Genomic DNA, 25,377 nt, shown 5'->3' on the forward strand with positions numbered 1-25,377 from the left:
GACTGGCAGCATGGCGAGCGTGGCAAGCAGATGGGCGAGGCTGGCAAGGAGCCCGCTCTGCCGCTGGACCAGGTAAGCACCCGGAGAGGGACACGAGATGCCCGTCTGGACACACACCTCCTCCGGGAAGCCTTCCCGGGTTGCGCCCGCCTCTTCTCCCGCCCCCTGACTTGCCCCTCCATTCATCTCATTGCCCAGATGCAGAGGTCTCTAATAATCTTCTTCTTCTTCCTCCTCTTCTTCTTCTTCTTCCTCCTCCTCTTCTTCTTCTTCTTCTTCCCATAACAATATAATATATTGTTATAATGCTATATATGCTTCTATAATAATCTTCTTCTTCCTCCTCTTCTTCTTCTTCCCCCCATAATGGTATGCTTCTATAATAATCTTCTTCCCATAACAATATAATATATTGTATTATATATACAATATATATTATATCTGTATATATTATAATATATTGTTATAACGCTACATGCTTCTAAATAATCTTCTTCTTCCTCTTCTTCTTCTTCCCATAGCTATATGCTTCTATAAGAATCTTCTTCTTCCTCCTCCTCTTCTTCTTCTTCCCATGACAATATAGTATATTGTTATAATGCTATATGCTTCTATAATAATCTTCTTCTTCCCATAACAATATAATATATTGTTATGTTATAATGCTATATGCTTCTATAATAATCTTCTTCTTCTTCCCAGAACAATATAATATATTGTTATAATGCTATATGCTTCTATAATAATCTTCTTCTTCCTCTTCTTCCCATAACAATATAGTATATTGTTATAATGCTATGTGCTTCTATAATAATCTTCTTCTTCTTCCCATAACAATATAATATATTGTTATAATGCTATATGCTTCTATAATAATCTTCTTCTTCCTCTTCTTCCCATAACAATATAATATATTGTTATAATGCTATATGCTTCTATAATAATCTTCTTCTTCCCATAACAATGTAATATATTGTTATAATGCTATATGCTTCTATAATAATCTTCTTCTTCCTCTTCTTCCCATAACAATATAATATATTGTTATAATGCTATATGCTTCTATAATAATCTTCTTCCTCCTCTTCTTCTTCTTCTTCCCATAACAGTATATTGTTATAATGCTATATGCTTCTATAATAATCTTCTTCTTCCTCCTCCTCCTTCTTCTTCTTCCCATAACAATATAATATATTGTTACATATATATTGTTATATATATATTGTTATACATAATATAATATATTGTTATAATATATTGTTATAATGCTATATGCTTGTATAATAATCTTCTTCCTCCTCCTCTTCTTCTTCTTCCTCTTCTTCTTCCCATAACAATATAATATATTGTTATAATGCTATATGCTTCTATAATAATCTTCTTCCTCTTCTTCTTCTTCCCATAACAATATATTGTTATAATGCTATATACTTCTATAATAATCTTCTTCTTCTTCCTTCTCCTCCTTCTTCTTCTTCCCATAACAATATAATATATAATGCTATATGCTTGTATAATAATCTTCTTCCTCCTCCTCTTCTTCTTCTTCCTCCTCCTCTTCTTCCCATAACAATATAATATATTGTTATAATGCTATGTGCTTCTATAATAATCTTCTTCTTCCTCCTCTTCTTCTTCTTCTTCCCATAACAATATAATATACTGTTATATATTGTTATAATGCTATATGCTTCTATAATAGTATATAATTGTATACTATTCTATAATTATAAGACTATAATCATAATAATGATGGCATTGATTAAGCGCTCCCCATGTGCAAAGCACTGTTCTAAGCACTGAGTATGTGATTATATAATGGACCGTCTCTATGTTGCCAACTTGTACTTATCAAACGCTTAGTACAGTGCTCTGCACACAGTAAGTGCTCAATAAATATGATTGAATGAATGAGTAATATAATAATATATTGTTATATTAACATTCTTATTAAATGCTTATGTGATATAGAATATGTGCTAGTATATCATTGTAATAGTATGTAATTATAGGGTATATAATGTTAATTATACTAATATAGGATTATATTCATTCATTCATTCAATCGTATTTATTGAGCGCTTACTGTGTGCAGAGCACTGTACTAAGCACTTGGGAAGTACAAGTTGGCAACATATAGAGACGGTCCCTACCCAACAGCGGGCTCACAGTCTAGAAGGGGGAGACAGACAACAAAATAACACATATTAACAAAATAAAATAAATAGAATAAATATGCACAAATAAAATAAATAAATAAATAAAGTAATAAATCCGTACAAACATATATACAGGTGCTGTGGGGAGGGGAAGAAAGTAAGGCAGGGGGGATGAGGAGGGAGGGAAGGGGGAGAGGAAGGAGGGGGCTCAGTCTGGGAAGGCTTCCTGGAGGAGGTGAGCTCTCAGTAGGGCTCTGAAGGGAGGAAGAGAGCTAGTTAATGTTATTTAAGAATATAATAATAATATATAATATTAATATATTGTTATATTAATACTGTTATTGAATACTTATATGATATTATAGAATATGTGCTCTTATATAATTGCATGCATTTATAGTATGCATAATATAGTATAGTATATTGTAATACAGTATATTACTGTGTGCAGAGCACTGTACTAAGCGCTTGGGAAGTACAAGTTGGCAGCGGGCTCACAGTCTAGAATATGTGCTATTATATAATTGCATGCAATTATAGTATGTTTAGTATAGTGTATTGTTTTGTATACTTATATAAGTATATTAATGTATCATACACTTACAATACTATATGATTATGTAATATTCTATACGTATATGCTGTAGTAATATATAATATTAATATATTGTTATAATACTGTTATCATTTGTTACCGACTTTAGTGCTTTGCACATAGTAAGCGCTTAATAAATGCCATCATTATTATTCCGAAGCACTAAGTACAGTGCTCTATAGTATTATCATAATTATTATATTATTATATGTTATATTAAATTATATCATAAAATTAACATATTATATGTGCTATTAATATATTGTTATAATAACATTATTATTAGTTGCCGACTTGTACTCTCCCAAGCGCATAATACATTGCTGTACACACGGTAAACGCTCAATAAATACGATTGAATGAATGAATAATAATAATAATTATGGTATTTAAGTGCTTCCTCTGTGCCAAGCACTGCTCTAAGCACTGGGGAAGATAAAGGTAATCAGGTTGTCCCACATGGGGCTCACAGTCTTAATCTCCATTTTACAGATGAGGTAACAGGCTCAGAGAAGCTAAGTAACTTGCCCAAAGTCACACAGGTGACAAGAGAAGTAGTGGCTCAGTGGAAAGAGCCCAGGCTTTGGAGTCAGAGGTCGTGGGTTCAAATCCCACTTTGCCAGTTGTCAGCTGTGTGACTTTGGGCAAGTCACTTCACTTCTCTGGGCCTCAGTTACCTCATCTGTAAAATGAGGATTAAGATTATGAGCCCCACATGGGCCAACCTGATCACCTTGTATCCGCCCCAGCGCTTAGAACAGTGCTTTGCACATAGTAAGCGCTTAACAAATGCCATCATTATTATTGTTATTATTCTCAGTGCCTCGGTTACCTCATCTGTCAAATGGGGATTAAGACTGAGCCCTCCATGGGACAACCTGATCACCTTGTACCTCCACCTCTTAGAACAGTGCTTTGCACATAGTAAGAACTTAACAAATGCCATCATTATTATTGTTATTATTCTCTGTGCCTCAGTTACCTCATCTGTCAAATGGGGATTAAGACTGAGCCCTCCATGGGACAACCTGATCACCTTGTGCCTCCACCTCTTAGAACAGTGCTTTGCACATAATAAACGCTTAATAAATGCCGTTATTATTATTATTATTATTTAAGCGGTGAATCCGAGACCCATGACCTCTGACTCCCAAGCCCAGACTCTTTCCACTGAGCCATGCTGCTTCTCAAAAAAAAAACCCATTAAAAACCCATCCATGCCAGCACGAGAAAGTGACAATTTTGCCTCCAGTTTAAAGTGCCGTGCCTGGCACTGGGCTAAATGTGTTTTTTTTGGATTGGTGAGGAGCAACTGTCTAAATGTTTTCTTTGGACTGGAGGGGAACAAATGTCAAGTGGACAAGGATGGTAATATGCGGAAACAAACCATTATTGATCTTTTATTGCCGTTGCAACTTGACGGGTTCAGTCAGTCTTGGAAATAATAAGGATTACTTTACGATCATCATCAGATAGTCAGTGTTTGCACCTCCATAGCACCTGTATTATTATTATTGCTCTATTTATTTTATGTGTACATATTTATTCTATTTATTTTATTTTGTTAATATGTTTTGTTGTCTGTCTCCCCCTTCTAGACTGTGAGCCCACTGCTGGGTAGGGACCGTCTCTATATGTTGCCAATTTGTACTTCCCAAGCGCTTAGTACAGTGCTCTGCACGCAGTAAGCACTCAATAAATACGATTGAATGAATGAATGAATGAAAGCTATTCCAAACTTGTATTTGCCAAATACACTTGCTCCAGGTTTTATACAGTGGTGTCAATGAAAGAGCCAAAGTTGGCCTAATAAAGTTTTACGGGATTTAAAGCAGCGTGGCTCAGTTGGCAAGATCCCGGGCTTGGGAGTCAGAGGTCTTGGGTTCTAATCCCGGCTCTGCCACTTGTCTGCTGTGTGACTTTGGGCAAGTCACTTCACTTCTCTGAGCCTCAGTTACCTCATCTGTGAAATAGGGATCAAGACTGTGAGCCCCACGTGGGACAACCTGATCACCTTGGAGAAGCAGCGTGGCTCAGTGGAAAGAGCCCGGGCTTTGGAGTCAGAGGTCATGGGTTCAAATCCCGGCTCCGCCAGTGGTCAGCTGTGTGATTTCAGGCAAGTCACTTCACTTCTCTGTTCCTCAGTTCCCTCACCTGTAAAATGGGGATGAAGACTGTGAGCCCCCTGTGGGACAACCTGATCACCTTGTAACCTCCCCAGTGCTTAGAACAGTGCTTTGCACATAGTAAGCGCTTAATAAATGCCATCATTATTATTATTGTATCCCCCCAGTGCTTAGGACAGTGCTTCGCACATAGTAAGCACTTAACAAATGCCATCATTATTATTATCATTATTATTATTATTATTTTAAAATTTTTCCTTGAACCAAAGTGGATCTATTGGCAAGTTTGGGCAGGGACTGTAACAGGGATCCCAGCAGGTCTTTCTGTTCGCCCTGATTTCTGGGGAGAGTGAAGTCATCAGCAGCAGTGGTATGTATTGAGTGCTTATTCATTCATTCATTCAGTCGTATTTATTGAGCGCTTACTGTGTGCAGAGCACTGTACTAAGCGCTTGGGAAGTACAAGTTGGCAACATATAGAGACAGTCCCTACCCAACAGTGGGCTCACAGTCTAGAAGGGGGAGACGGAGAACATTATTGCGTACTGAGCACTATACTAAGCACTTGGGGAAGATTGCAGTACAACAGAGTTGGTGGGCACGTGCCCTGCCCACAACGAGCTTACAGTCTAGAGGGAGAGACAGACATTAATGTAAATAAATGATTTATAATATATCAGTCATTTATATTGAGTGCTTACTCTGTGCAGAGCACTCTACCAAGCTCTTGGGAGAGTAGAACGGAGTTGGAAGACACGTTCCATGCCCACAAGGAGCTTACAACCATCTAGAGGGGGAGACAAGCATTAATCTATCTATCTATCTATCTGTCTATCTATCTGTCTGTCTGTCTATATATAGACAGATAGATAGATAGAGACATATAGATATAGACATATATATATATAGACATATATATATATATAAAATTTATAGATATGTACATAAGTGCTGTGAGGCGATGCCTCTAGTTCACAGACCTGAGATGATGCAGAAGGGAGAAAGAGCCAGAGAAAAAGAGAGCTTTATCAGGGAAATCCTCCTGGAAGAAATGAGACCTTAATAAGGCTAACAGGAGTGGAACGCCACCTCAGGTTGAATAGTTATTTTGGAGAAGCTACTGAATTTGGGGCTTATTCAGAAAATCAAATAATCCCTAGAGAAGGTGTACGGTGGGGAGATGGAGGTGAAGAGGATTATAATTGATAATCAATCACTAGTACTTATTGAGCATCTACCGTGTGCAGAGCACTGTTCTAAGTGTTCAGGCCAGCACGCTAGAATTAGAGGTGATCCCAGCCCCTGAAGGGTTTAGAGTTTAGCAGGGGTATCTAGGCTGAGTGCTTTCTCAAAATTTCCATTGGCTTTGGAGAGATTAGCCTTGAACAGTTTTTTTGTTTTGTTTTAAATCTCGATAGCCTGGATATCTAGCCTGTAAACCCACTGAATTACTATACTAAAAAGATTCATTCATTCAATCATATTGAGCGCTTAGTGTGTGCAGAGCACTATACTAAGCGCTTGGTAAGTGCAAGTCGGTAACATATAGAGACGGTCCCTACCTAACAACGGGCTCACAGTCTAGAAGAGGGAGGCAGACAACAAAAGAAAACATGTAGACAGGTGTCAAAATTGTCAGAATGAAGTATTCTGCCTCTCTGCTCACAAAGAATTGTTTCTACAAGATGAATGGTAAAGGGGGAAATTAGGCCTCTTTTTTCAGTGGTATCTGTTAAGCATTTACTATGTTCTAAAGTGCATAGAACCAAGTGCTGGGGTAGTAATATTCATTCATTCATTCAATCGTATTTATTGAGCGCTTACTGTGTGCAGAGCACTGTACTAAGCGCTTGGGAAGTCCAAGCTGGCAACATATAGAGATGGTCCCTACCCAGCAGCGGGCTCACAGTCTAGAAGGGGGAGACAGACAACAAAACATATTAAGAAAATAAAATAAATATAAATAAATATAACTATAAAATTAAAATAAAGTATAATAATAATAACAGTGATGACATTTATTAAGTGCTTACTATGTGCAAAGCACTGTTCTAAGCACTGGGAAGGTTACAAGGTGATCAGTTTGTCCCACAGGGGGCTCACAGTCTTAATCCCCATTTTACAGATGAGGTCACTGATTCTCAGAGAAGTGAAGTGACTTGCCCAAAGTCACACAGCTGACAATTGGCGGAGCCGGGATTTGAACCCATGACCTCTGACTCCAAAGCCCGGGCTCTTTCCACTGAGCCAGGCTGCTTCTCTGTAGGCACAAGATAATCAGATTGGACATAATATGTGTCCATCTGGGGTTTACAGTCTTAATCCCCATTTTACAGATGAGGTACAGGAGGCACAGAGAAGTGAACTGACTCAGATTGGACATAATATGTGTCCATCCGGGGTTTACAGTCTTAATCCCCATTTTACAGATGAGGTAAACGAGGCACAGAGAAGTGAAGTGACTTGCCCAAGGTCACACAGCAGATAAGTGACTGAGTCGAGATTAGTCTCTTATTAGCCTTTTATTAGCCTCCTGTGGGAAACTAAAAATTAAAGTGCCCTGCACATAGTAGACCCTCAATAAATTCAAGTGATTGATGAGAGAGAGTCTGCTTGGGTGAGTTTGAAAAAAGGTCACCAGGGTCACTGGGGGATAAAATTATTGGGGAGAGACTCTTGGTGCTTGATGAGTAGATGCATGCCTGAGGAAATGCTTAATCTACAGCCGGGGGATTTTGGGGAAGTGGGAAGGTACTAAATTTGGAGAGTGACATTACAGGGAGTTTGGGGAGGGGGGAGAAAAATCAGGCATCAGTGGAAATGGCCCAAATTCTGAATAAACCCATGAAATGGCATTAAGGCGTAAAGCTTCTCGATAGTAGGGTTTCCGAATTTCTCCCTTTCAAGGTTAGAAACAGAAGTGACATCTTTTTAGCGGGGGCCCTTCTGTGCTTCTAACAAACATTTCTATCAAGGCTTCCTTATCAGTGTGCTAGCTCTTCATCACCACAGCATCCCTTCTCACCGTTATCAGGGCACTCTGTGGCCACTTTAACTGGGAAAAAGAGAGAGAGCCTTCTGGTGTCGGAGGAGTAGGAGGGTAGGGGAATGGAGCGAAGCGTGACTCATTCTTGGCTGTAGATTCATTTAGTTGGAAAAAGGAGGCCATTCAGAGCGCGTTCTGGTTCACGTAGCCAACTCCCCCGGATCCAGCACGGCTAACTCATTACACTCTTAAAATGTGCGGACAACCAGGTTTATGTACAGAAGAGCAAGAATCTGCCACCTTGGAGGAAGGTTCTGGTGTAAAAGAGCTCCACTTTGAGCCTCTTGGCACAGTGTGGTTTGTCATGAAGCCCATTAGTTGTTACCTGCGAGTTTTCGGGGTAAATATGGGCTGGCGTGGAAGAGTTGTTCTCTTACCTTTGTTGATAGCATTCTTTGGCCGTGTTCATTTCCTAGGTTTGGTATTAACTTGGTAGAAACAGGAATTAGCCACCTAATCTCCCAAATCGTGCAACTGTGAAATCAAGAGTCGAGTCCAAAAAGCTGGAACTTATTAAAACCCAGTATTTTGTTAGTATGTTTGGTTTTGTTCTCTGTCTCCCCCTTTTAGACTGTGAGCCCACTGTTGGGTAGGGACCGTCTCTATATGTTGCCAATTTGTACTTCCCAAGCGCTTAGTACAGTGCTCTGCACATAGTAAGCGCTCAATAAATACGATTGATGATGATTAAAACCCAGCCTTATGCACTCTTGGAAAATACACCGTTTTGACTGACAGTTCTTCCGTTTGTCTATAAGGGAAGATTCCTCTTTGCCACGGACATTTGATCCTCTTCGGAAAAGGCCCTGGGAATAAACCTTCTTTCACTTGGAGGTCTAAAACAACAGGAACAAATCCCGCTCCTATATATGGAGTGAATGTTGGCGTGGAAGCTAGAAGTTATAAACAGCCACATGACGGCTCTCTGTGTGATGCTACAAGATTCTATGGTTTAATTCTGCCAGGGTAAGCAGTGAAAAGCCAGAACCACTGCCCTGGTTTTAATCTTCCCAAAGCACACATTTTCTTTCCTCCCCACCCTCACTTTCCCCCTTCCACATGCACATCAAGATATCTTCAAGGGCCTAGTGGAGTGCTGGGCCCATTAAGAGTACTCAATAAATACTTGTTGGCTGACTAACTTTAAACTGCTCCTCTCTTTTCTGCCCCTATTTGGTCAATATGTTGCTCTTCCCTTCTGCTGCTTTGTCTACTTTGAAGGACTCCTAGCAGGCCTTTAAGTCCCCAGCTGAGATGATTGCAAGAATGCAAACCCCAGGAAATTAGACCTCCAGAAGTGCCAGGTGGCTGATTTACAGCTTCCAGGGCCTTTCCTTTCCTTTTCACATCTCCCCAGGAAGAGCTGGCCCTGTGACTGATGGGCCCAGGGGTTATGCAGATAGATATCTGGGTGGCCTTTCTCCTGGGACCAGTTGCCCAAAAGAAGATTGCAAAGATGTAAGGAACAGAGCCCAAATAACAGTGATGGGAATATATGGTCTTAATTTTTTTTTAAAGTTTATAACAATTGCCTTTGAGTGAGATTTGGTTTTACTTGTACATGTTTACTATTCTATTTATTTTCATCAATCGTATTTATTGAGCGCTTACTATGTGCAGAGCACTGTACTAAGCGCTTGGGAAGTACAAATTGGCAACATACAGGGACAGTTGTTAATGATGTGCATCAAGCTTTAATTCTGTTTGTTCTGACAGACTCGACACCTGTCCAGATGTTTTGTTTTCTTGTCTTTCTCCCCCTTCTAGACTGTGAGCCCGTTGTTGGGTAGGGACAGTCTCTATATGTTGCCAACTTGTACTTCCCAAGCGCTTAGTACAGTGCTCTGTCAAGCTTTAATTCTATTTGTTCTGACGACTCGACACCTGTCCAGATGTTTTGTTTTGTTGTCTTTCACCCCCTTCTAGACTGTGAGCCCGTTGTTGGGTAGGGACCGTCTCTATATGTTGCCAATTTGTACTTCCCAAGCTCTGTTGCCAACTTGTACTTCCCAAGCTCTTAGTACAGTGCTGTGCACACAGTAAGCGCTCAATAAATATGATTGAATGGATTGAATGAATGAATGGGGCCTTGGAAAAAGCCCCAACTGCAGACAGCCATTTCCACTTTCCCTTTGGGTTGAGCAGAGGCCTCTGAAGGCCCTTTCACTCAGCCTCCCCCACGAAGGAAAAACGCAGGAGACTCCCAAGGTGTTGAGAAGGGAAAAATGCTCTGGACTCTCCCAATTGCTCACCGCAGTGTCAGCGCTCCGTAAATACCGGTGATGAGGATGACTACTGAGCTCATTTCTAGACTGTAACCTCATTGTGGGCAGAAAACCTTTCTGCCAACTCTCTTGTATTATCCTTTCCCAAGCACACAGGACAGTGCTCTGTACACAGTAAGTGTTTAATAGATACCACTGATGAGGCTGATGGAGAAATTCTCTTCTTGCCCAAGCTGTAGTCCGTCGAAGGTGGGGAGTGGGGCCTGTGAGAAGTGGTCGGAGAGTTGAAAAGGTAACAGTTGGGGAAGGATAGATGTTCAAATCAAGGTGTGTGGGGTGTACAGTGGTTAGGGAGAGAGAGGAAGGTGTTATATTGTATTCTCCCAAGCGCTTAGTACAGTGTTCTTAATAAATAATAATAATAATAATGGCATTTATTAAGCGCTTACTATGTGCAAAGCACTGTTCTAAGCACTGGGGAGGTTACAAGGTGATCAGCATGTCCCATGGGGGGGGGCTCACAGTCTTAATCCCCATTTTACAGATGTGGTAACTGAGGCACACAGAGAAGTTAAGTGACTTGCCCAAAGTCACACAGCTGACAGTTGGCAGAGCCGGGATTTGAACCCATGATCTCTGACTCCAAACCCCGGGCTCTTTCCACTGAGCCCCACTGCTTCTCTATACAAGCAGAGGCCGGGCTTTGGAGTCAGAGGTCATGGGTTCAAATGCCGCCTCTGCCAATTGCCAGCTGTGTGACTTTGGGCAAGTCACTTCACTTCTCTGTGCCTCAGTTACCTCATCTGTAAAATGGGGATTAAGACTGTGAGCCCCCCATGGGACAACCTGATCACCTTGTAACCTCCCCAGTGCTTAGAACAGTGCTTTGCACATAGTAAGCGATTAATAAATACCATTATTATTATTATTAAATACCATTGGCTCACTGACTGACTGTTGGCCGTGCAGAATTCGTGCCTAGGAACTGTGCCTGGTTCTGGTCTCTGAGCCCCTTAGGGGCCCCTGCCCCCAGTTTGAGAAACCCTGGGGCAGATGCTAATTTCATTGCCTTCTCAAAGGAATGTAAATTAAGTCCTACTGTGTTGGTAGATAATGGTGAAAAGGCAGGAATGTTGGAGAAGTGAGCCTTTTCTGAGTAGATAATTGTGACCTATTTTGATTTTTCCTCCTGTTATTTGATGTTATAATAAAACCACTTCCTAGACGTAATAATGATAATGATGGCATTTATTAAGCGCTTTCTATGTGCAAAGCACTGTTCTAAGCGCTGGGGAGGTTACAAGGTGATCAGGTTGTCCCATTGGGTGGGGGGGAGTCACAGTCTTAATCCCCATTTTCCAGATGAGGTAGCTGAGGCCCAGAGAAGTGAAGTGACTTGCCCAAAGTCACACAGCTGACAAGTGGCAGAGCCGGGATTTGAACCCATGACCTCTGACTCCAAAGCCCGAGCTCTTTTCCACTGAGCTGTGCTGCTTCTCTTAATATAATAATTAAAAGAACTGTCCCTGTTACAGTCCCTGCCAAAACTTGCAGATGGGTCCACTTCAGTTCAAGGAAAAATTTTAAAATACTACTACTAATAATAATAATGAGGGCATTTATTAAGCGCTTACTTTCCACTGAGCCACACTGCTTCTCTAGACCTCTTCCCTAACAGCCCGCCTTGCACATGTCCTCAGAACAATCCCGTTCCCAGCCTGTCAGAACTGTGCCCCCTTCTCATTCAAATCATTCAGTCGTATTTATTGAGCGCCTAATGTGTGCAGAGCACTGTACTAAGCGCTTGGAAAGTACAATTTGGCAGCAGATAGAGACGGTCCCCACCCAACAACGGGCTCACGGGCTAGGATCCACAAAAAAGAGTTAGCCAAGTGGTGGCCGAGCCAAGATTTCGGCCAAGACCCCCGCCACCACACCTCATCTCGGAGACTGTGTGGGTCTCCTATTCATTCACTCATTCAGTCGTATTTATTGAGCGCTTACTATGTGCAGAACACTGGACTAAGCGCTTGGGAGGTACAAGTTGGCAACATATAGAGACAGTCCCTACCCAACAGCGGGCTCGCAGTCTAGAAGGGGGAGATGGACAACAAAACATATAAACCAAATAGAATTAATGTTCATTCATTCGATCGTATTTATTGAGCGCTAACCGTGCGCAGAGCACCGTACTAAGCGCTTGGGAAGTACGAGTTTCCGTCTAAGACTGAGCAACTCCAGTTGCGAACCAAGTTACGTGACAATGTGCTGAAACCTGCCCCGAACGGGTTCGGAAAGCCAGGGTGGCAAGGTTTTTTCGGGCTGTTGCCAGAGGATGGGGGATTGTCCAAAAAGGGCTCTGTCTGACAAAGCATCTTCATTCTTCGCAGTCAGAATCTAGGTCTGAGTTGCCCATGTTTGGTTTTGTTTCACTGCAGCCCGATCCTCGGCAGCTTTCCGAGTTTCAGCGCAGTGGTAAGGAGCCAAAGTGAAGTGGTAAAACTCCGAAATCTCGGGGAGCGTGCTATGAGCTTGTGTGAGGGCCAAGGGTTCGATAAAGGCCTGGTTGTGCTTCCAAAGGCTCGGCCGTCCCCTGATGGGACAGTCTTCCTTTGTATTATTATTATTTTTTTTTGCCTCAATGCCGAATTGTGTTGGCTAGGCAGCCTCTTTAGTTGTCCCGTGTTAAGATACTTTGTTTTACCTCCAAGGACGTGTTTCGTTGTCTGTCTCCCCCTCCTAGACTGTGAACCCGTTGTTGGGTAGGGACCGGCTCTATATGTTGCCGACTTGGACTTCCCAAGCGCTTAGTACAGTGCTCTGCACGCAGTAAGCGCTCAGTAAATACGGTTGAATGAATGAACCCCCAACTTCCCAAAGAGGGGACCCTTACCTCTTTAATCAGTCAATCAATCAATCGTATTTATTGAGCGCTTACTGTGTGCAGAGCACTGTACTAAGCGCTTGGGAAGTACAAGTCGGCAACATAGAGAGACAGTCCCTACCCAACAGTGGGCTCACAGTCTAGAAGGGGGAGACGGAGAACAAAACCAAACATACTAACAAAATAAAATTAAATAGAATAGATATGTACAAGTAAGATAGAGTAATAAATATGTACAAACATATATACATATATACAGGTGCTGTGGGGAAAGGAAGGAGGTAAGATGGGGGGATGGAGGGGGGAGAGGAAGGAAGGGGCTCAGTATGGGAAGGCCTCCTGGAGGAGGTGAGCTCTCAGTAGGGCCTTGAAGGGAGGAAGTACACTCCCCCACCCCTAACCTTCCTTAAAATCCCTCTCCATCTGCTTCTCTGCTCTCCCTGCTCTAGACTGTAAGCCCACTGTGGGCAGGGAATGCAGCTGTTATATTGCACCCTCCCAAGCGCTCAGTACAGTGCTCTGCATACAGTAAGTGTTCAATAAATACAGTTGACTGACTCACTGACTTCCAAGACAGTTTTGACACCTGTCCTACCTCACAATCCTCTTTCCCTCACCCTCAGAGTAACACTTTTCCCCAGGCCCTGCAGCCTCTGAGTGCTGGCTGAGTGGATAGAGCCCGGGCCTGGAGTCAGAAGGTCATGGGTTCTAATCCCAGCTCCACCACTTGTCTGCCGTGTGACCTTGGGCAGGTCAGTTCACTTCCCTGTGCCTCCGTTCCCTCATCTGTAAAATGGGGATGAAGACCGTGAGCCCCATGTGGAACATGGACTGTGTCTAACCTGATTACCTATAGTCATTCATTCGTTCATTCATTGTCGTATTTATTGAGCACTTACTGTGTGCAGAGCACTGTACTAAGCTCTCGGGAAGTACAAGTCGGCAACATATCTACCCCAGTGCTTAGAACAGTGCCTGGCACATAGTAAGCACCTAACAAATACCATTTAAAGAAAATAGTCACTTCACTCTTCTGGGCCTCAGTTATCTAATCTGTAAAATGGGGATTGAGACGATGAGCCCCACATGGGACAGGAAGGGTGTCCAGCCCGATTTGCTTGGATCCGCCCCAGCGCTTAGTACAGTACCCGGCACATAGTGGGTGCTTAACAAATGCCATTATTAAATAATAATAATAATGATGGTGTCTTGTACATAGCTATCCTATTTATTTTATTTTGTTAGTACGTTTGATTTTGTTCTCTGTCTCCCCCTTTTAGACTGTGAGCCCACTGTTGGGTAGGGACTGTCTCTGTATGTTGCCAACTTGTACTTCCCAAGCGCTTAGTACAGTGCTCTGCACATAGTAAGCGCTCAATAAATACGATTGATGATGATGCTATTAAGCGCTTACTATGTGCAGAGCACTGTTCTAAGCGCTGGGGGGATACAAGGTGATCAGGTTGTCCCATGTGGGGCTCACAATCTTAATCCCCATTTTGCAGATGAGGGAACTGAGGCACAGAGAAGTTAAGTGACTCGCCCAAAGTCACACAGCCGATTAGCGCTGCAGACAGACACCTGTCCGCACTTCGGCTCCTCATTCCCCCGTCCCCCGATGTCCGTTTTGCGGACCCTGTTGTAGTTGCCCAGAGCACCCCAGAAGAATCGGACTCCTCCTGCTCAGGAGAGGAGGGACCCTCGGGCCTGTCGAACTGGAAGGGGGTTGGGTTGAAGCAAGAGTGGCCTGTAAACCCATCAGTTCAGGCCGGCTACTAACTGGACGCTGCTGACTTGTTTCAGGCCGGCTACTAACTGGACGCGGCTGATTTGTTTCAGGCCGGCTACTAACTGGACGCGGCTGATTGGTGTTTCAGCAGCCTTTGGGCTGGGCTGGCACCAGACCAGTCAATCAGTGGGATTTGTTGAGCGCTTACTGCAAGCAAAGCCCGTACTAAGAGCTTGGGAGTGTATCTATGTTTGTACATATTTATTACTCTATTTATTCTATTTGTACATATCTATTCTATTTTATTTTGTTAGTATGTTTGGTTTGTTCTCTGTCTCCCCCTTTTAGACTGTGAGCCCACCGTTGGGTAGGGACTGTCTCTATATGTTGCCAATTTGGACTTCCCAAGCGCTTAGTACAGTGCTCTGCACATAGTAAGCGCTCAATAAATACGATTGATGATGATGATGATGTTGGGTAGGGACTGTCTCTAGATGTTGCCAATTTGGACTTCCCAAGCGCTTAGTACAGTGCTCTGCACATAGTAAGCGCTCAATAAATACGATTGATGATGATGATGATGATGACAGGACCACCTAGTTGGTAGACACGTTCCCTGTCCACAAGGGACGGTTTTGACACCTGTCCACCTGTTTTGTTGTCCGTCTCCCCTTCCTAGACCGTGAGCCCGTTGTTGGGTAGGGACCGTCTCTATATGTTGCCGACTTGTAGTTCCCATGCGCTTAGTACAGTGCTCTGCACACAGTAAGCGCTCAGTAAATACGATTGAATGAATGAATACAGCCTGTCTCCACTCGTCTTCATTTCCGATGTCACTCATCTGGTTGTGGTAGTGCAACGTTCTTATCTTTATTTCGTGCCTTTGGGGGGGGGTCGATACCCATGGAGAGCATGGGTCTGGGGGTTAGAGGATCTGGGTTCTAATCTTGGCTCTTCTGGTTGCCTAATGGGTGACCTTGGGCAAGTCACTTAACAGCAATAATAATAATAATAATAGTTATGGTACCTGTTAAGCACTTACTATGTGCTTGGCACATAGTAATAGAATAATATTACTATGTAATATTATAGTTATATATAGTATAGTATATACTGTATAGTATAGTAATAATAATATTATTATTATTACTATATTATTATTATGTTAGGTTGGAGATTATTATGGTACTTGTTAAGCACTTACTATGTGCTTGGCACATAGTAATATAATAATATTACTATGTAATATAATAATATTACTATGTAATATTATAGTAATATATAGTACAGTATATACTATACTGTATAGTATAGTAATAATAATATTATTATTATTATATTATTATGTTAGGTTGGAGATTATTATGGTACCTGTTAAGCACTTACTATGTGCTTGGCACATAGTAATATAATAATATAATATTATTATTATATTATTATTATAATATTATAATATAATATTGCTATGTAATATTATAGTAATATATAGTATAGTATATACTATACTGTATAGTATAGTAATAATAATAATATTATTATTATTACTATACTGTATAGTATAGTAATAATAATATTATTATTATTATATTATTATTATGTAGGTTGGAGACAGTCCCTGTCCCACATAGAGCTCACACTTTTAAACTCCATTTTACAGATGAGGTAGGTAACTGAGGTCCAGTGAAGTGATTTGCCCAAGGTCACACAGCAGACATGTAGTGGACTCTGGATTAGAACCCACGGCCTTCTGTCTCCCAGGCCCATACTCCATCCACTAAGCCACGCTGCCACTTCACTTCTCTGGGCCTCAATTCCCTCATCTGAAAATGGGGATTCAATACCTGTTCTCCCTCCTACGTAGACTGTGAGCCCCATGAGGGATTGGGACTGTGTCCAACTTGATTAACTTGTATCTACCCCAGTACTTAGCACAGTGCTTAATACAGAGTAAGCAGTTAACAAATACCATCGGAGAAGCAGCGTGGCTCAATGGAAAGAGCCTGGGCTTTGGAGTCAGAGGTCATGGGTTCAAATCCCGGCTCTGCCACTTGTCAGCTGGGTGACTTTGGGCAAGTCCATTTCTCTGGGCTTCAGTTCCCTCATCTGTAAAATGGGGATTAAGACTGTGAGCCCCCTGTGGGACAACCTGGTCACCTTGTATCCTCCCCAGTGCTTAGAACAGTGCTTTACACGTAGTAAGCGCTTAATAAATGCCATTATTATTATGGTAACATGGGTTTAAGTACAGGGACTAGTGAAATATTCGCATGAACAGTTCATCAAATCTCAGAGTGTGTATGCCGCGTTGAGCACAGTCTACCATTTCTGACTTCATCCCTCAGGCCTCCCCTCTAGACTGTCAGCATGTTGTGGGCAGGGCACGTGTCTTCCAACTCTGCCACACTGTCCCCTCCCCAGTGCTTAGAACAGTGCTTTGCATGTAGTAAGCACTTAATAAATGCCATTATTATTATAGTAGCATGGGTTTAAATGCAGGGACTAGTGAAATATTTGCATGAATGAATAACAGTTCATCAAATCTCAGCGTGTGTATGCCGCGTTGAGCACAGTCTACCATTTCTGACTTGGTCCCTCAGGCCTCCTCTCTAGACTGTCAGCATGTTGTGGGCAGGGCATGTGTCTTCCAACTCTGCCACACTGTCCAGTGCTTAGAACAGAGCTTTGCACGTAGTAAGCACTTAATAAATGCCATTATTATTATAGTAGCATGGGTTTAAATGCAGGGACTAGTGAAATATTCGCATGAATGAATAACAGTTCATCAAATCTCAGAGTGCGTATGCTGCGTTGAGCCGGGATTTGAACCCATGACCTCCGACTCCAAAGCCCAGGCTCTTTCCACTGAGCCACGCCGAGTAGTGGTTCGTGGGTGCTGAGTACATTCAATTACTTCTGTTGATTACCCCTGTAAATATTTTTATGTCTGTCTCCCGCAGTAGGGTGTAAAGCTCCCTGGGGGGTACGAACGTTTCATTTGGGTCCAGCCAAGGAGCCGCTGCTCTCGTGACCCGAGACCTTCAGCTAGGCTGATTGTTTTTTGTGGTGTTGTACTTTCCCAAGCGCTCAGAACAGTGCTCCGCACACAGTAAGCGCTCGGTGAATACGACCGAACGAATGAATTTGGTTATTCTGTATTTCCCGAGCACCTACGTGGCTTAGTGGAAAGAGCACGGGCTTGAGAGTCGGAAGGACCCCTCGTCCCCCTCTCCATCCCCCCATCTTACCTCCTTCCCTTCCCCACAGCACCTGTATATATGTATATATGTTTGTACATATTTATTACTCTATTTATTTATTTATTTACTTGTACATATTCTATCCTATTTATTTTATTTTGTTAGTATGTTTGGTTTTGTTCTCTGTCTCCCCCTTTTAGACTGTGAGCCCACTGTTGGGTAGGGACTGTCTCTATATGTTGCCAATTTGTACTTCCCAAGCGCTTAGTATAGTGCTCTGCACATAGTAAGCTCTCAATAAATACGATTGATGATGATGATGATAATGATGATTCCAATTCCGGCTCCGCCACTCGTCGGCTGGGTGACCTTGGGCAAGTGGCTTTGCTTCTCTGAGCCGCAGTTGCCTCACCTGTGTAGCGGAGATTAAGACTGTGAGCCCCGTGAGGGACTGGACTGTATCTTGTATCTACCCCAGCGCTTAGTTCAGTGCCTGGTACGTAGTAAGCGCTTAACAAGTACAATTAAAAAAAGAAGAAGAGAAAAGAAACCTTCCATTCTAGTACTCCTCGGTTGAGACCTACCGTTTACGTTTACTATTCTGTTTATTAATATGTTTTGTTTTGTTGTCTGTTTCCCCCTTCCAGACCGCGAGCCCGTTGTTGGGTAGGGAGCGTCTCTATATGTTGCCAACTTGTACTTCCCAAGCGCTTAGTACAGTGCTCTGCACACAGTAAGCGCTCAATAAATACGATTGAATGAACGAATTTCTGACTTGGTCCCTCAGGCCTCCCCTCTAGACTGTCAGCACGTTGTGGGCAGGGCACGTGTCTTCCAAGTCTGCCACACTGTCCTCTCCCAAGCGCGAAGTACAGCGACCCGCACACAATAAGCGCTCAATAAATATGATTGATTGGCAGGCGGAAGTGGCGTTCTGTCCGTCACGGTGTGTTTTGGAGGGGGGATGGCTGAAATGTCCTCGGAGGAGGCTGCCCTCGGGGCTTCGTTCCTTCCCGTTTTGAGACTTGGGCCGTGGGCGGGTGGGTATTGACTCCGTGCGCGTGTCTCTGTCCCTTTCCGTGGCCCCGCGCGGTTGTCTCCCAGAGGCCCCTCGGCGACGTTCAGCACAGCCGCCCAGAGGAGCACCGGTGACGAGTGCAGCTCCGATGACCCCCCGAGCCCCGACGAGCCCGGCCACTCGCTGGCCCTGCGGAACCTACAGCACAGGGCCGTTAAACTGGAAGCGGAGGTCCGGGACTTGACGGTCAGTCTCCATTTAGGAACCGGTAGGAAAACCCTTTTCTAAAGACCCGAAGCTCCTCCTCATCATCAATCGTATTTACTGAGCGCTTACTATGTGCAGAGCACTGTACTGTACTGTACTCACAGTCCTCCTCTGGACTGTGAGCTCCTTGTGGAGCTTCCTCCTTCCTCTCCCCCTCATCCCCCTCTCCATCCCCCCCATCTTACCTCCTTCCCTTCCCCACAGCACCTGTATATATGTATATATGTTTGTACATGTTTATTACTCTATTTATTTTACTTGTACATATCTATTCTATTTATTTTATTTTGTTAGTATGTTTGGTTTTGTCCTCTGTCTCCCCCTTTTAGACTGTGAGCCCACTGTTGGGTAGGGACTGTCTCTATATGTTGCCAATTTGTACTTCCCAAGCTCTTAGTACAGTGCTCTGCACATAGTAAGCGCTCAATAAATACGATTGATGGATTGATTGATTGTGGGCAGGGGACTTGTACTTCCCAAGCGCTTCACCTTTTAGACTGTGAGCCCACTGTTGGGTAGGGACTGTCCCTATATGTTGCCAACTTGTACTTCCCAAGCGCTTAGTACAGTGCTTTGCACACAGTAAGCGCTCAATAAATACGATTGATTGATTGATTAGTACAGTGCCGTGCACACAGTAAGCGCTCAAGCTATAATTCTATTTGTTCTGACAATTTTGACACTTGTTTGCATGTTTTGTTTTGTTGCCTGTCTCCCCCTTCTAGACTGTGAGCCCGTGGTTGGGTAGGGACCGTCTCTATATGTTGCCGACTTGTACTTCCTAAGCGCTTAGTACAGTGCTTTGCACACAGTAAGCGCTCAATAAATGCGAATGAATGAATGAATTCGATAGTGCTCGCCCAAGCACTTAGTACAGTGCTGTGCACTAGAGAAGCAGTGTGGCTCAGTGGAAAGAGCCCGGGCTTTGGAGTCAGAGGGTTCAAATCTCGGCTCCGCCAATTGTGTGACGTTGGGCAAGTCACTTCACGTCTGTGAGTCTGCTGTTGGGTAGGGACCGTCTCTATATGTTGCCAACTTGTACTTCCCAAGCACTTAGTACAGTGCTCTGCATACATTAAGTGCTCAATAAATACAATTGAATGAATGAATGAATGAATGAATGGGCCTCAGTTCCCTCATCTGTAAAATGGGGATTAAGACTGTGAGCCCCACGTGGGGCAACCTGATCACCTTGTTATCCCCCCAGTGCTTAGAACAGTGCTTTGCATGTAGTAAGCGCTTAACAAATACCATCATCATCATCAATAAATACCATCGATTGGTACAATGCTCTGCACATAGTAAGCGCTCAATAAATATGATTGATGATGATTGACTGATTGGACTTAATTCACCGCAGTGGTCTCAGGAGGTGTTGGAGAAGTAGGGCGTATACTTGGTGTGTGTAGTTTTGTCTGTCCCCTTTGGACTGTTTGTATCTGCAGCTATGACAAGCACCGCTTGGCAGCTTTCTACTCCCTGTTCTTGGGACAAGCATCGTGGCCTAATAATAATAACAATAACGATGGCATTTATTAAGCGCTTACTATGTGCAAAGCACTGTTCTAAGCGCTGGGGAAGTTGCAAGGTGATCAGGTTGTCCCCCAGTGGGCTCACAGTCTTCATCCCCATTTTACAGATGAGGGAACCGAGGCTCAGGGAAGTTAAGTGACTTGCCCAAAGTCTCACAGTGGGTAGAGCACGGGCCTGGAAGTTAGGCGGACCTGGGTTCTAATTCCGGCTCCGCCACTCGCCTGCTGTGTGACTTTGGGCAAGTCACCTCACTTCTCTGGGCCTCAGTTCCCTCATCCGTAAAATGGGGATTAAAGACCGTGAGCCCCATGTGGGACGGGGGCCGTGTCCAACCCGATTTGCTTATATCCACCCCAGTCCAGTGCTTGGCATACCGCAAGTGGCTAATAAATACCACCGTTATTATTATTATTATTTCACTGGTGCCTCCCCGATAGCTAATCGATCTATCAGGTCTCCCCGCAGCTTATCCAGGGGACTCCAAGACCCTAGACTTTAGGCTAGATAAACCCCGCTCTTGAATTCGATACCATAAATGGCCCCAAAAGGTACAGAAAAGCATGTCTGAGCAGTATGTACTTCCCACGATGGCCCTGTGTTCTTTTCTTTCTAATGCTGCCTTTGATCTTTATGTGCAGGAAAGATATCAGAGGGCTTTGGCGGACTCCGAAACGGTGAGGCGGCGCACGCAGAAATTTGTGGAAGATGCTAAACTGTTTGGTAAGTGAAGACTCTGCCCACAAATAATTCCCCAGAAGCTTAAAGAAGCTCATTAGTGTTTTTACAGACCTAGTTACGTCACGTCTAGCTACCGCCCTCCAAGCCTCGTGGAATACTTGACCCCGAGTGAGTGGATCAGATCGTGAGCCGTAAATGATTCCTTTTTTGGGGGTAATGTCTTCATATCTTGGGCCTTCGGGCAGCCACCTTTTTGCCGCTGCTGTTTCTAGACTCCTTCCTCCCAACTAAAATTTGAATGGGGCAAGAGGCAGTTACCGTCTTGTGGAAATGAGGTGTGTATGTATTTCCTCCCCAGTTGACTCACTCCCAAAGATCGGGCATATGGGTGGGTATGTGTGTTTGTGTTTGTGCGTGTTTATTTCCTCCCAAGTTGACTCACTCTCAGAGGCCAGGCATATTGGTGTGTGGGTGTGTGTCTGTGTGTGTGTATTTTCCCTCCCTTGTTGATTAAATCTCAAAGACTTGGCATGTGTGCTCTGCACACAGTAAGCGCTCAATAAATACGATTGATTGATTGATTGATCTTGAGGGGCTGCAGGGCTTCAGGGGCGAGCGCCAGCTGTGCCCGGAGAGGTTTAGCTTCTGAAAGCGCAGCCCTTTGTCACCCTGGCTCGGAGCCGCTGCTTGCTGTGAGCGCCTTGTGGGCAGGGAACGTGTCTACCGACCTGTCTTCCTCTGTTGTACTCTTCCCAGTGCTCAGTACAATGCTCTGCACATAGTATGCACTCAATAAATACCATTGATGATGATGATGATGATGATAATAATAATAATAATGATGGTATTTGTTAAGCGCTTACTATGTGCAAAGCACTGTTCTAAGCACTGGGGGGATACAAGGTGATCAGGTTGTCCCCCTGAGCCCCCCTAAGACTGTGGGGGGCTCACAGTCTTAGTCCCCATTTTACAGATGAGGTAACTGAGGCACAGGGAAGTGAAGTGACTTGCCCGAAGTCACTCAGCTGACAAGTGGAGGAGTCGGAATTTGAACCCGTGACCTCTGACTCCAAAGCCCGGGCTCTTTCCACTGAGCCACACGGCTTCTCTGATGATGATGTTGGGTGAGGAGGAACTGCTGCAGGCCGAAGGGGCTTCCCTCGCACACTCCCCCACCCACCTCAGAGGCAGCCTGAATCTGCCCCACCTTGACTGTTCCTTTTCCCTCCAACTGACTTCTTTGGGGCTTTTATTTTCACTTTGTTGGAATAACAAGTTTCCTTGAAGAATCCCCTCATCTAGGGAGACAGAACGCATAGGCCACTGCCAGAGGCAAGATGAAATAAGGATCCCTGTGGTATTTGTTAAGCCCTTACTTTGTGCTAGGCACTAATGTGCTCTGCAAGCTGAGATGATGATGCAAGATCATCAGGTTGGACATGGTCCCCATGGAGTACTCTGTCTAAGGGACAGGATAGAATAGGTATTGAATCCCCTTTCTTCAGGTGAAGAACCTGAGGCATAGAGGAATGAAGTGAGCCGCCCAGTGTCACACAGCAGATAAGTGGCAGAGGCAGGATTAGAATACAGGTCTTCCAACTTGTGGGCTCGGGTTCTTTCCATTAGCCCACACTGCTTCTCCTTCTGAATGTCAGAATCATTTTTTACCAGAGCATTCCACATGGGCCAAAAGTCTAAGTGCTAATCCCAAACTGATTCCTGGGAGTGAGGGCCTGAATCCAGCCTGACAACCACTCTGTCTGGCCTGACTCCTTTAAAATATATATAGATAGATAGATAGATAGATAATTTTTTATGGTACTTCTCAAGTGCTCACTTTGTGCCAGGCACTGTACTAAACTCTGGGGGAGATCCAAGCCAATCAAGTTGGACATGTCCCACGTGGGGGCTCACGGTCTTCATCCCCATCTTGCAGATGAGATGACGGAGGCCTAGAGAGGTGAAGTCACTTGCCCAAGGTCACACAGCAGACAACTGTCCTCATTCCTGGGCATGGCCGGGTTGCGAGATCTGTAATCCTGGTAGACTCAAGGGATATATATATATATATATATGTGTATATATATATATATATATATATGCATATATATATGCATATATATATGCATATATATATAAATATAAATATATATGTGTGTGTGTGTGTGTGTGTCACACACACACACAAGTGATTTATAGCGTGAGCATATTCTGAAACCCAGTCTGCCTAGGCCCCAGATTCAGCTGGCATAGACAGGCTGGCCTCAGCCAGGCCCATCCCAAGAAGGGATCTCTTCCCTTAGGTCTGTTATGGGAATGAAGAACCGTGTAGATTTTCTTTCTTGGTTCCCAGAAAGTAGGTGGTGGAAAAGGAGGAGGAGGAGGCACCCATTCTCTGTGCTCTCGCATCACTGCGAAAGAAAGAAATGTGCAGGGCCGTTGTTAGAAATTCCAGCACCGCTCTCTGTAAAGAAAGCTCTCCACTGCCAGTATAGTCGAGTGGCTCAGGGTGCCAGGCAAAAACGAGGGCAGATGTGTCTGACCAATGTCAGACCGGACAGTTGCGCGCCCTCAGTCGCAAAGCCGAGCAACACGGGGCTGTCGCAGGCTGAGGGTCATCTCAGATACCTCGGCAGGGTGGGACGGTGGCGACCGTCCGCCGTCCAACCACCCGCCGCTCTGCCTGTTCCCATCCGATTCTTCTTTAGGGATCCAGAGCTTCTGCAGGGACTTGGTGGAGGTGGCCGACATCTTGGAGAAGGCCTCCGACAGCATTGCCGGGGAAGCCACGCCCGGGGACCAGAAGTCGGCCCTCGAGAAGGTCTCTGAGGGCCTCGCTCTCCTAGAAGCCAAACTTCAGAGCGTATTCGCCAAGCACGGCCTCCAGAAGATGGCCCCCATCGGCGGCAAGTACGACCCGTACGACCATGAGATAATCTGCCACGTGCCGGCCGAGGGCGTCCAGCCGGGGACGGTGACACTGGTGACCCAAGACGGCTACAAGCTTCACGGCCGCACCATCCGACACGCTCAGGTCGGGGTGGCCGTGGAGTCGCAGGAGTGAGTCCGACACGCCCGGGCGTTCCGGTGACCAAAACCGGTGACCCCTAAACTGGAATCTTAGCGGACTCAACGACCACGTGGAGTTGGCAGTCGCCCATTTTGCCTTTATTTATTAAACTGGGTTCGATTTGGACGCCGGCTGCTTTGCGGGACGTACACCGGGGGCCGGTTCGCCGGGTGAAACTCCGCGGCGCTTTCGTTCGACTGACGTGACGCTTCCTTGGGAGTCCCGCCGTCGGGTTGCTCACGCGAATAGGGTAGGGGGTCCCTCCGTTTTCGGTGACCCTCGTCGTAGGGTACGTCGGGGAAAGGTATTTATATGCGGCTGCTCTGGTGTCTTTTGGGTAGAACGCCTGGACGAGGTAGGAATAGGGATAAAAATGTGTTTGTGTGTGGTGGGGGCGAGGGACGGGTGTTTGTGTGCTCTTGCAACTGAATTCTTCTGTTCTAGTGGTGACCTCGAGAGCAATTCAAAATTCATCGATCCTGTCTAGCTATGATGACGTGGATTCATTTTATTTTTATTACCGGCAGATCTGGTAATACCTTGTATTTGAATAACGCTTTTTTTTTTGTCCTCAAGCCCTGTCATGTGAATTCACTTTTTTTTTTTTAATGATATTTGTTAAGCACTTACTATGTGCCAGGCATTATACTAAGTGAGAATCAGGTAGAGAATCAGGTTGGACACAGTCTCTGCCCCACACAGGGCTCCTAGTCTTAATCCCCATTTTTTACAGATGAGGTAACCAAGGCACTGAGAAATGAAGCGACTTGCCCAAGGTCACCCAGCTGGTGAGTGGCGAAGCCAGCGGTAAAACGCGGCTCCTCTTACTCCCAGGCCCAGGATTTTCCAC

General features: G+C 44.3%; 1 protein-coding gene across 1 annotated transcript; it reads left to right on the forward strand.

Annotated features, from left to right (window-relative positions):
• GRPEL2 (GrpE like 2, mitochondrial) lies at window positions 1–25,114 on the forward strand. Its single transcript, XM_038740129.1, has 4 exons — window positions 1–72; window positions 19,066–19,225; window positions 21,418–21,499; window positions 24,166–25,114. Exons 1-4 carry the CDS (start codon window positions 11–13, stop codon window positions 24,519–24,521), a joined length of 660 nt encoding a protein of 219 aa, XP_038596057.1. The 5' UTR covers window positions 1–10; the 3' UTR covers window positions 24,522–25,114.
• The last annotated feature ends 263 nt before the right edge of the window (window positions 25,115–25,377 follow it).

This window comes from Tachyglossus aculeatus, chromosome X1, assembly GCF_015852505.1.
Source record: "Tachyglossus aculeatus isolate mTacAcu1 chromosome X1, mTacAcu1.pri, whole genome shotgun sequence".
NCBI lineage: Eukaryota > Metazoa > Chordata > Mammalia > Monotremata > Tachyglossidae > Tachyglossus > Tachyglossus aculeatus.

What these genes read in the sequence shown, in the direction of transcription:
- GRPEL2 (XM_038740129.1), top strand. Translation starts at nt 11, where the DNA reads ATGGCGAGCGTGGCAAGCAGATGGGCGAGGCTGGCAAGGAGCCCGCTC. An exon ending in CCGCTCTGCCGCTGGACCAG is followed by an intron (nt 73 to 19,065) that starts GTAAGCACCCGG and finishes GTTGTCTCCCAG; the next exon opens with AGGCCCCTCGGCGACGTTCA. An exon ending in CGGAGGTCCGGGACTTGACG is followed by an intron (nt 19,226 to 21,417) that starts GTCAGTCTCCAT and finishes CTTTATGTGCAG; the next exon opens with GAAAGATATCAGAGGGCTTT.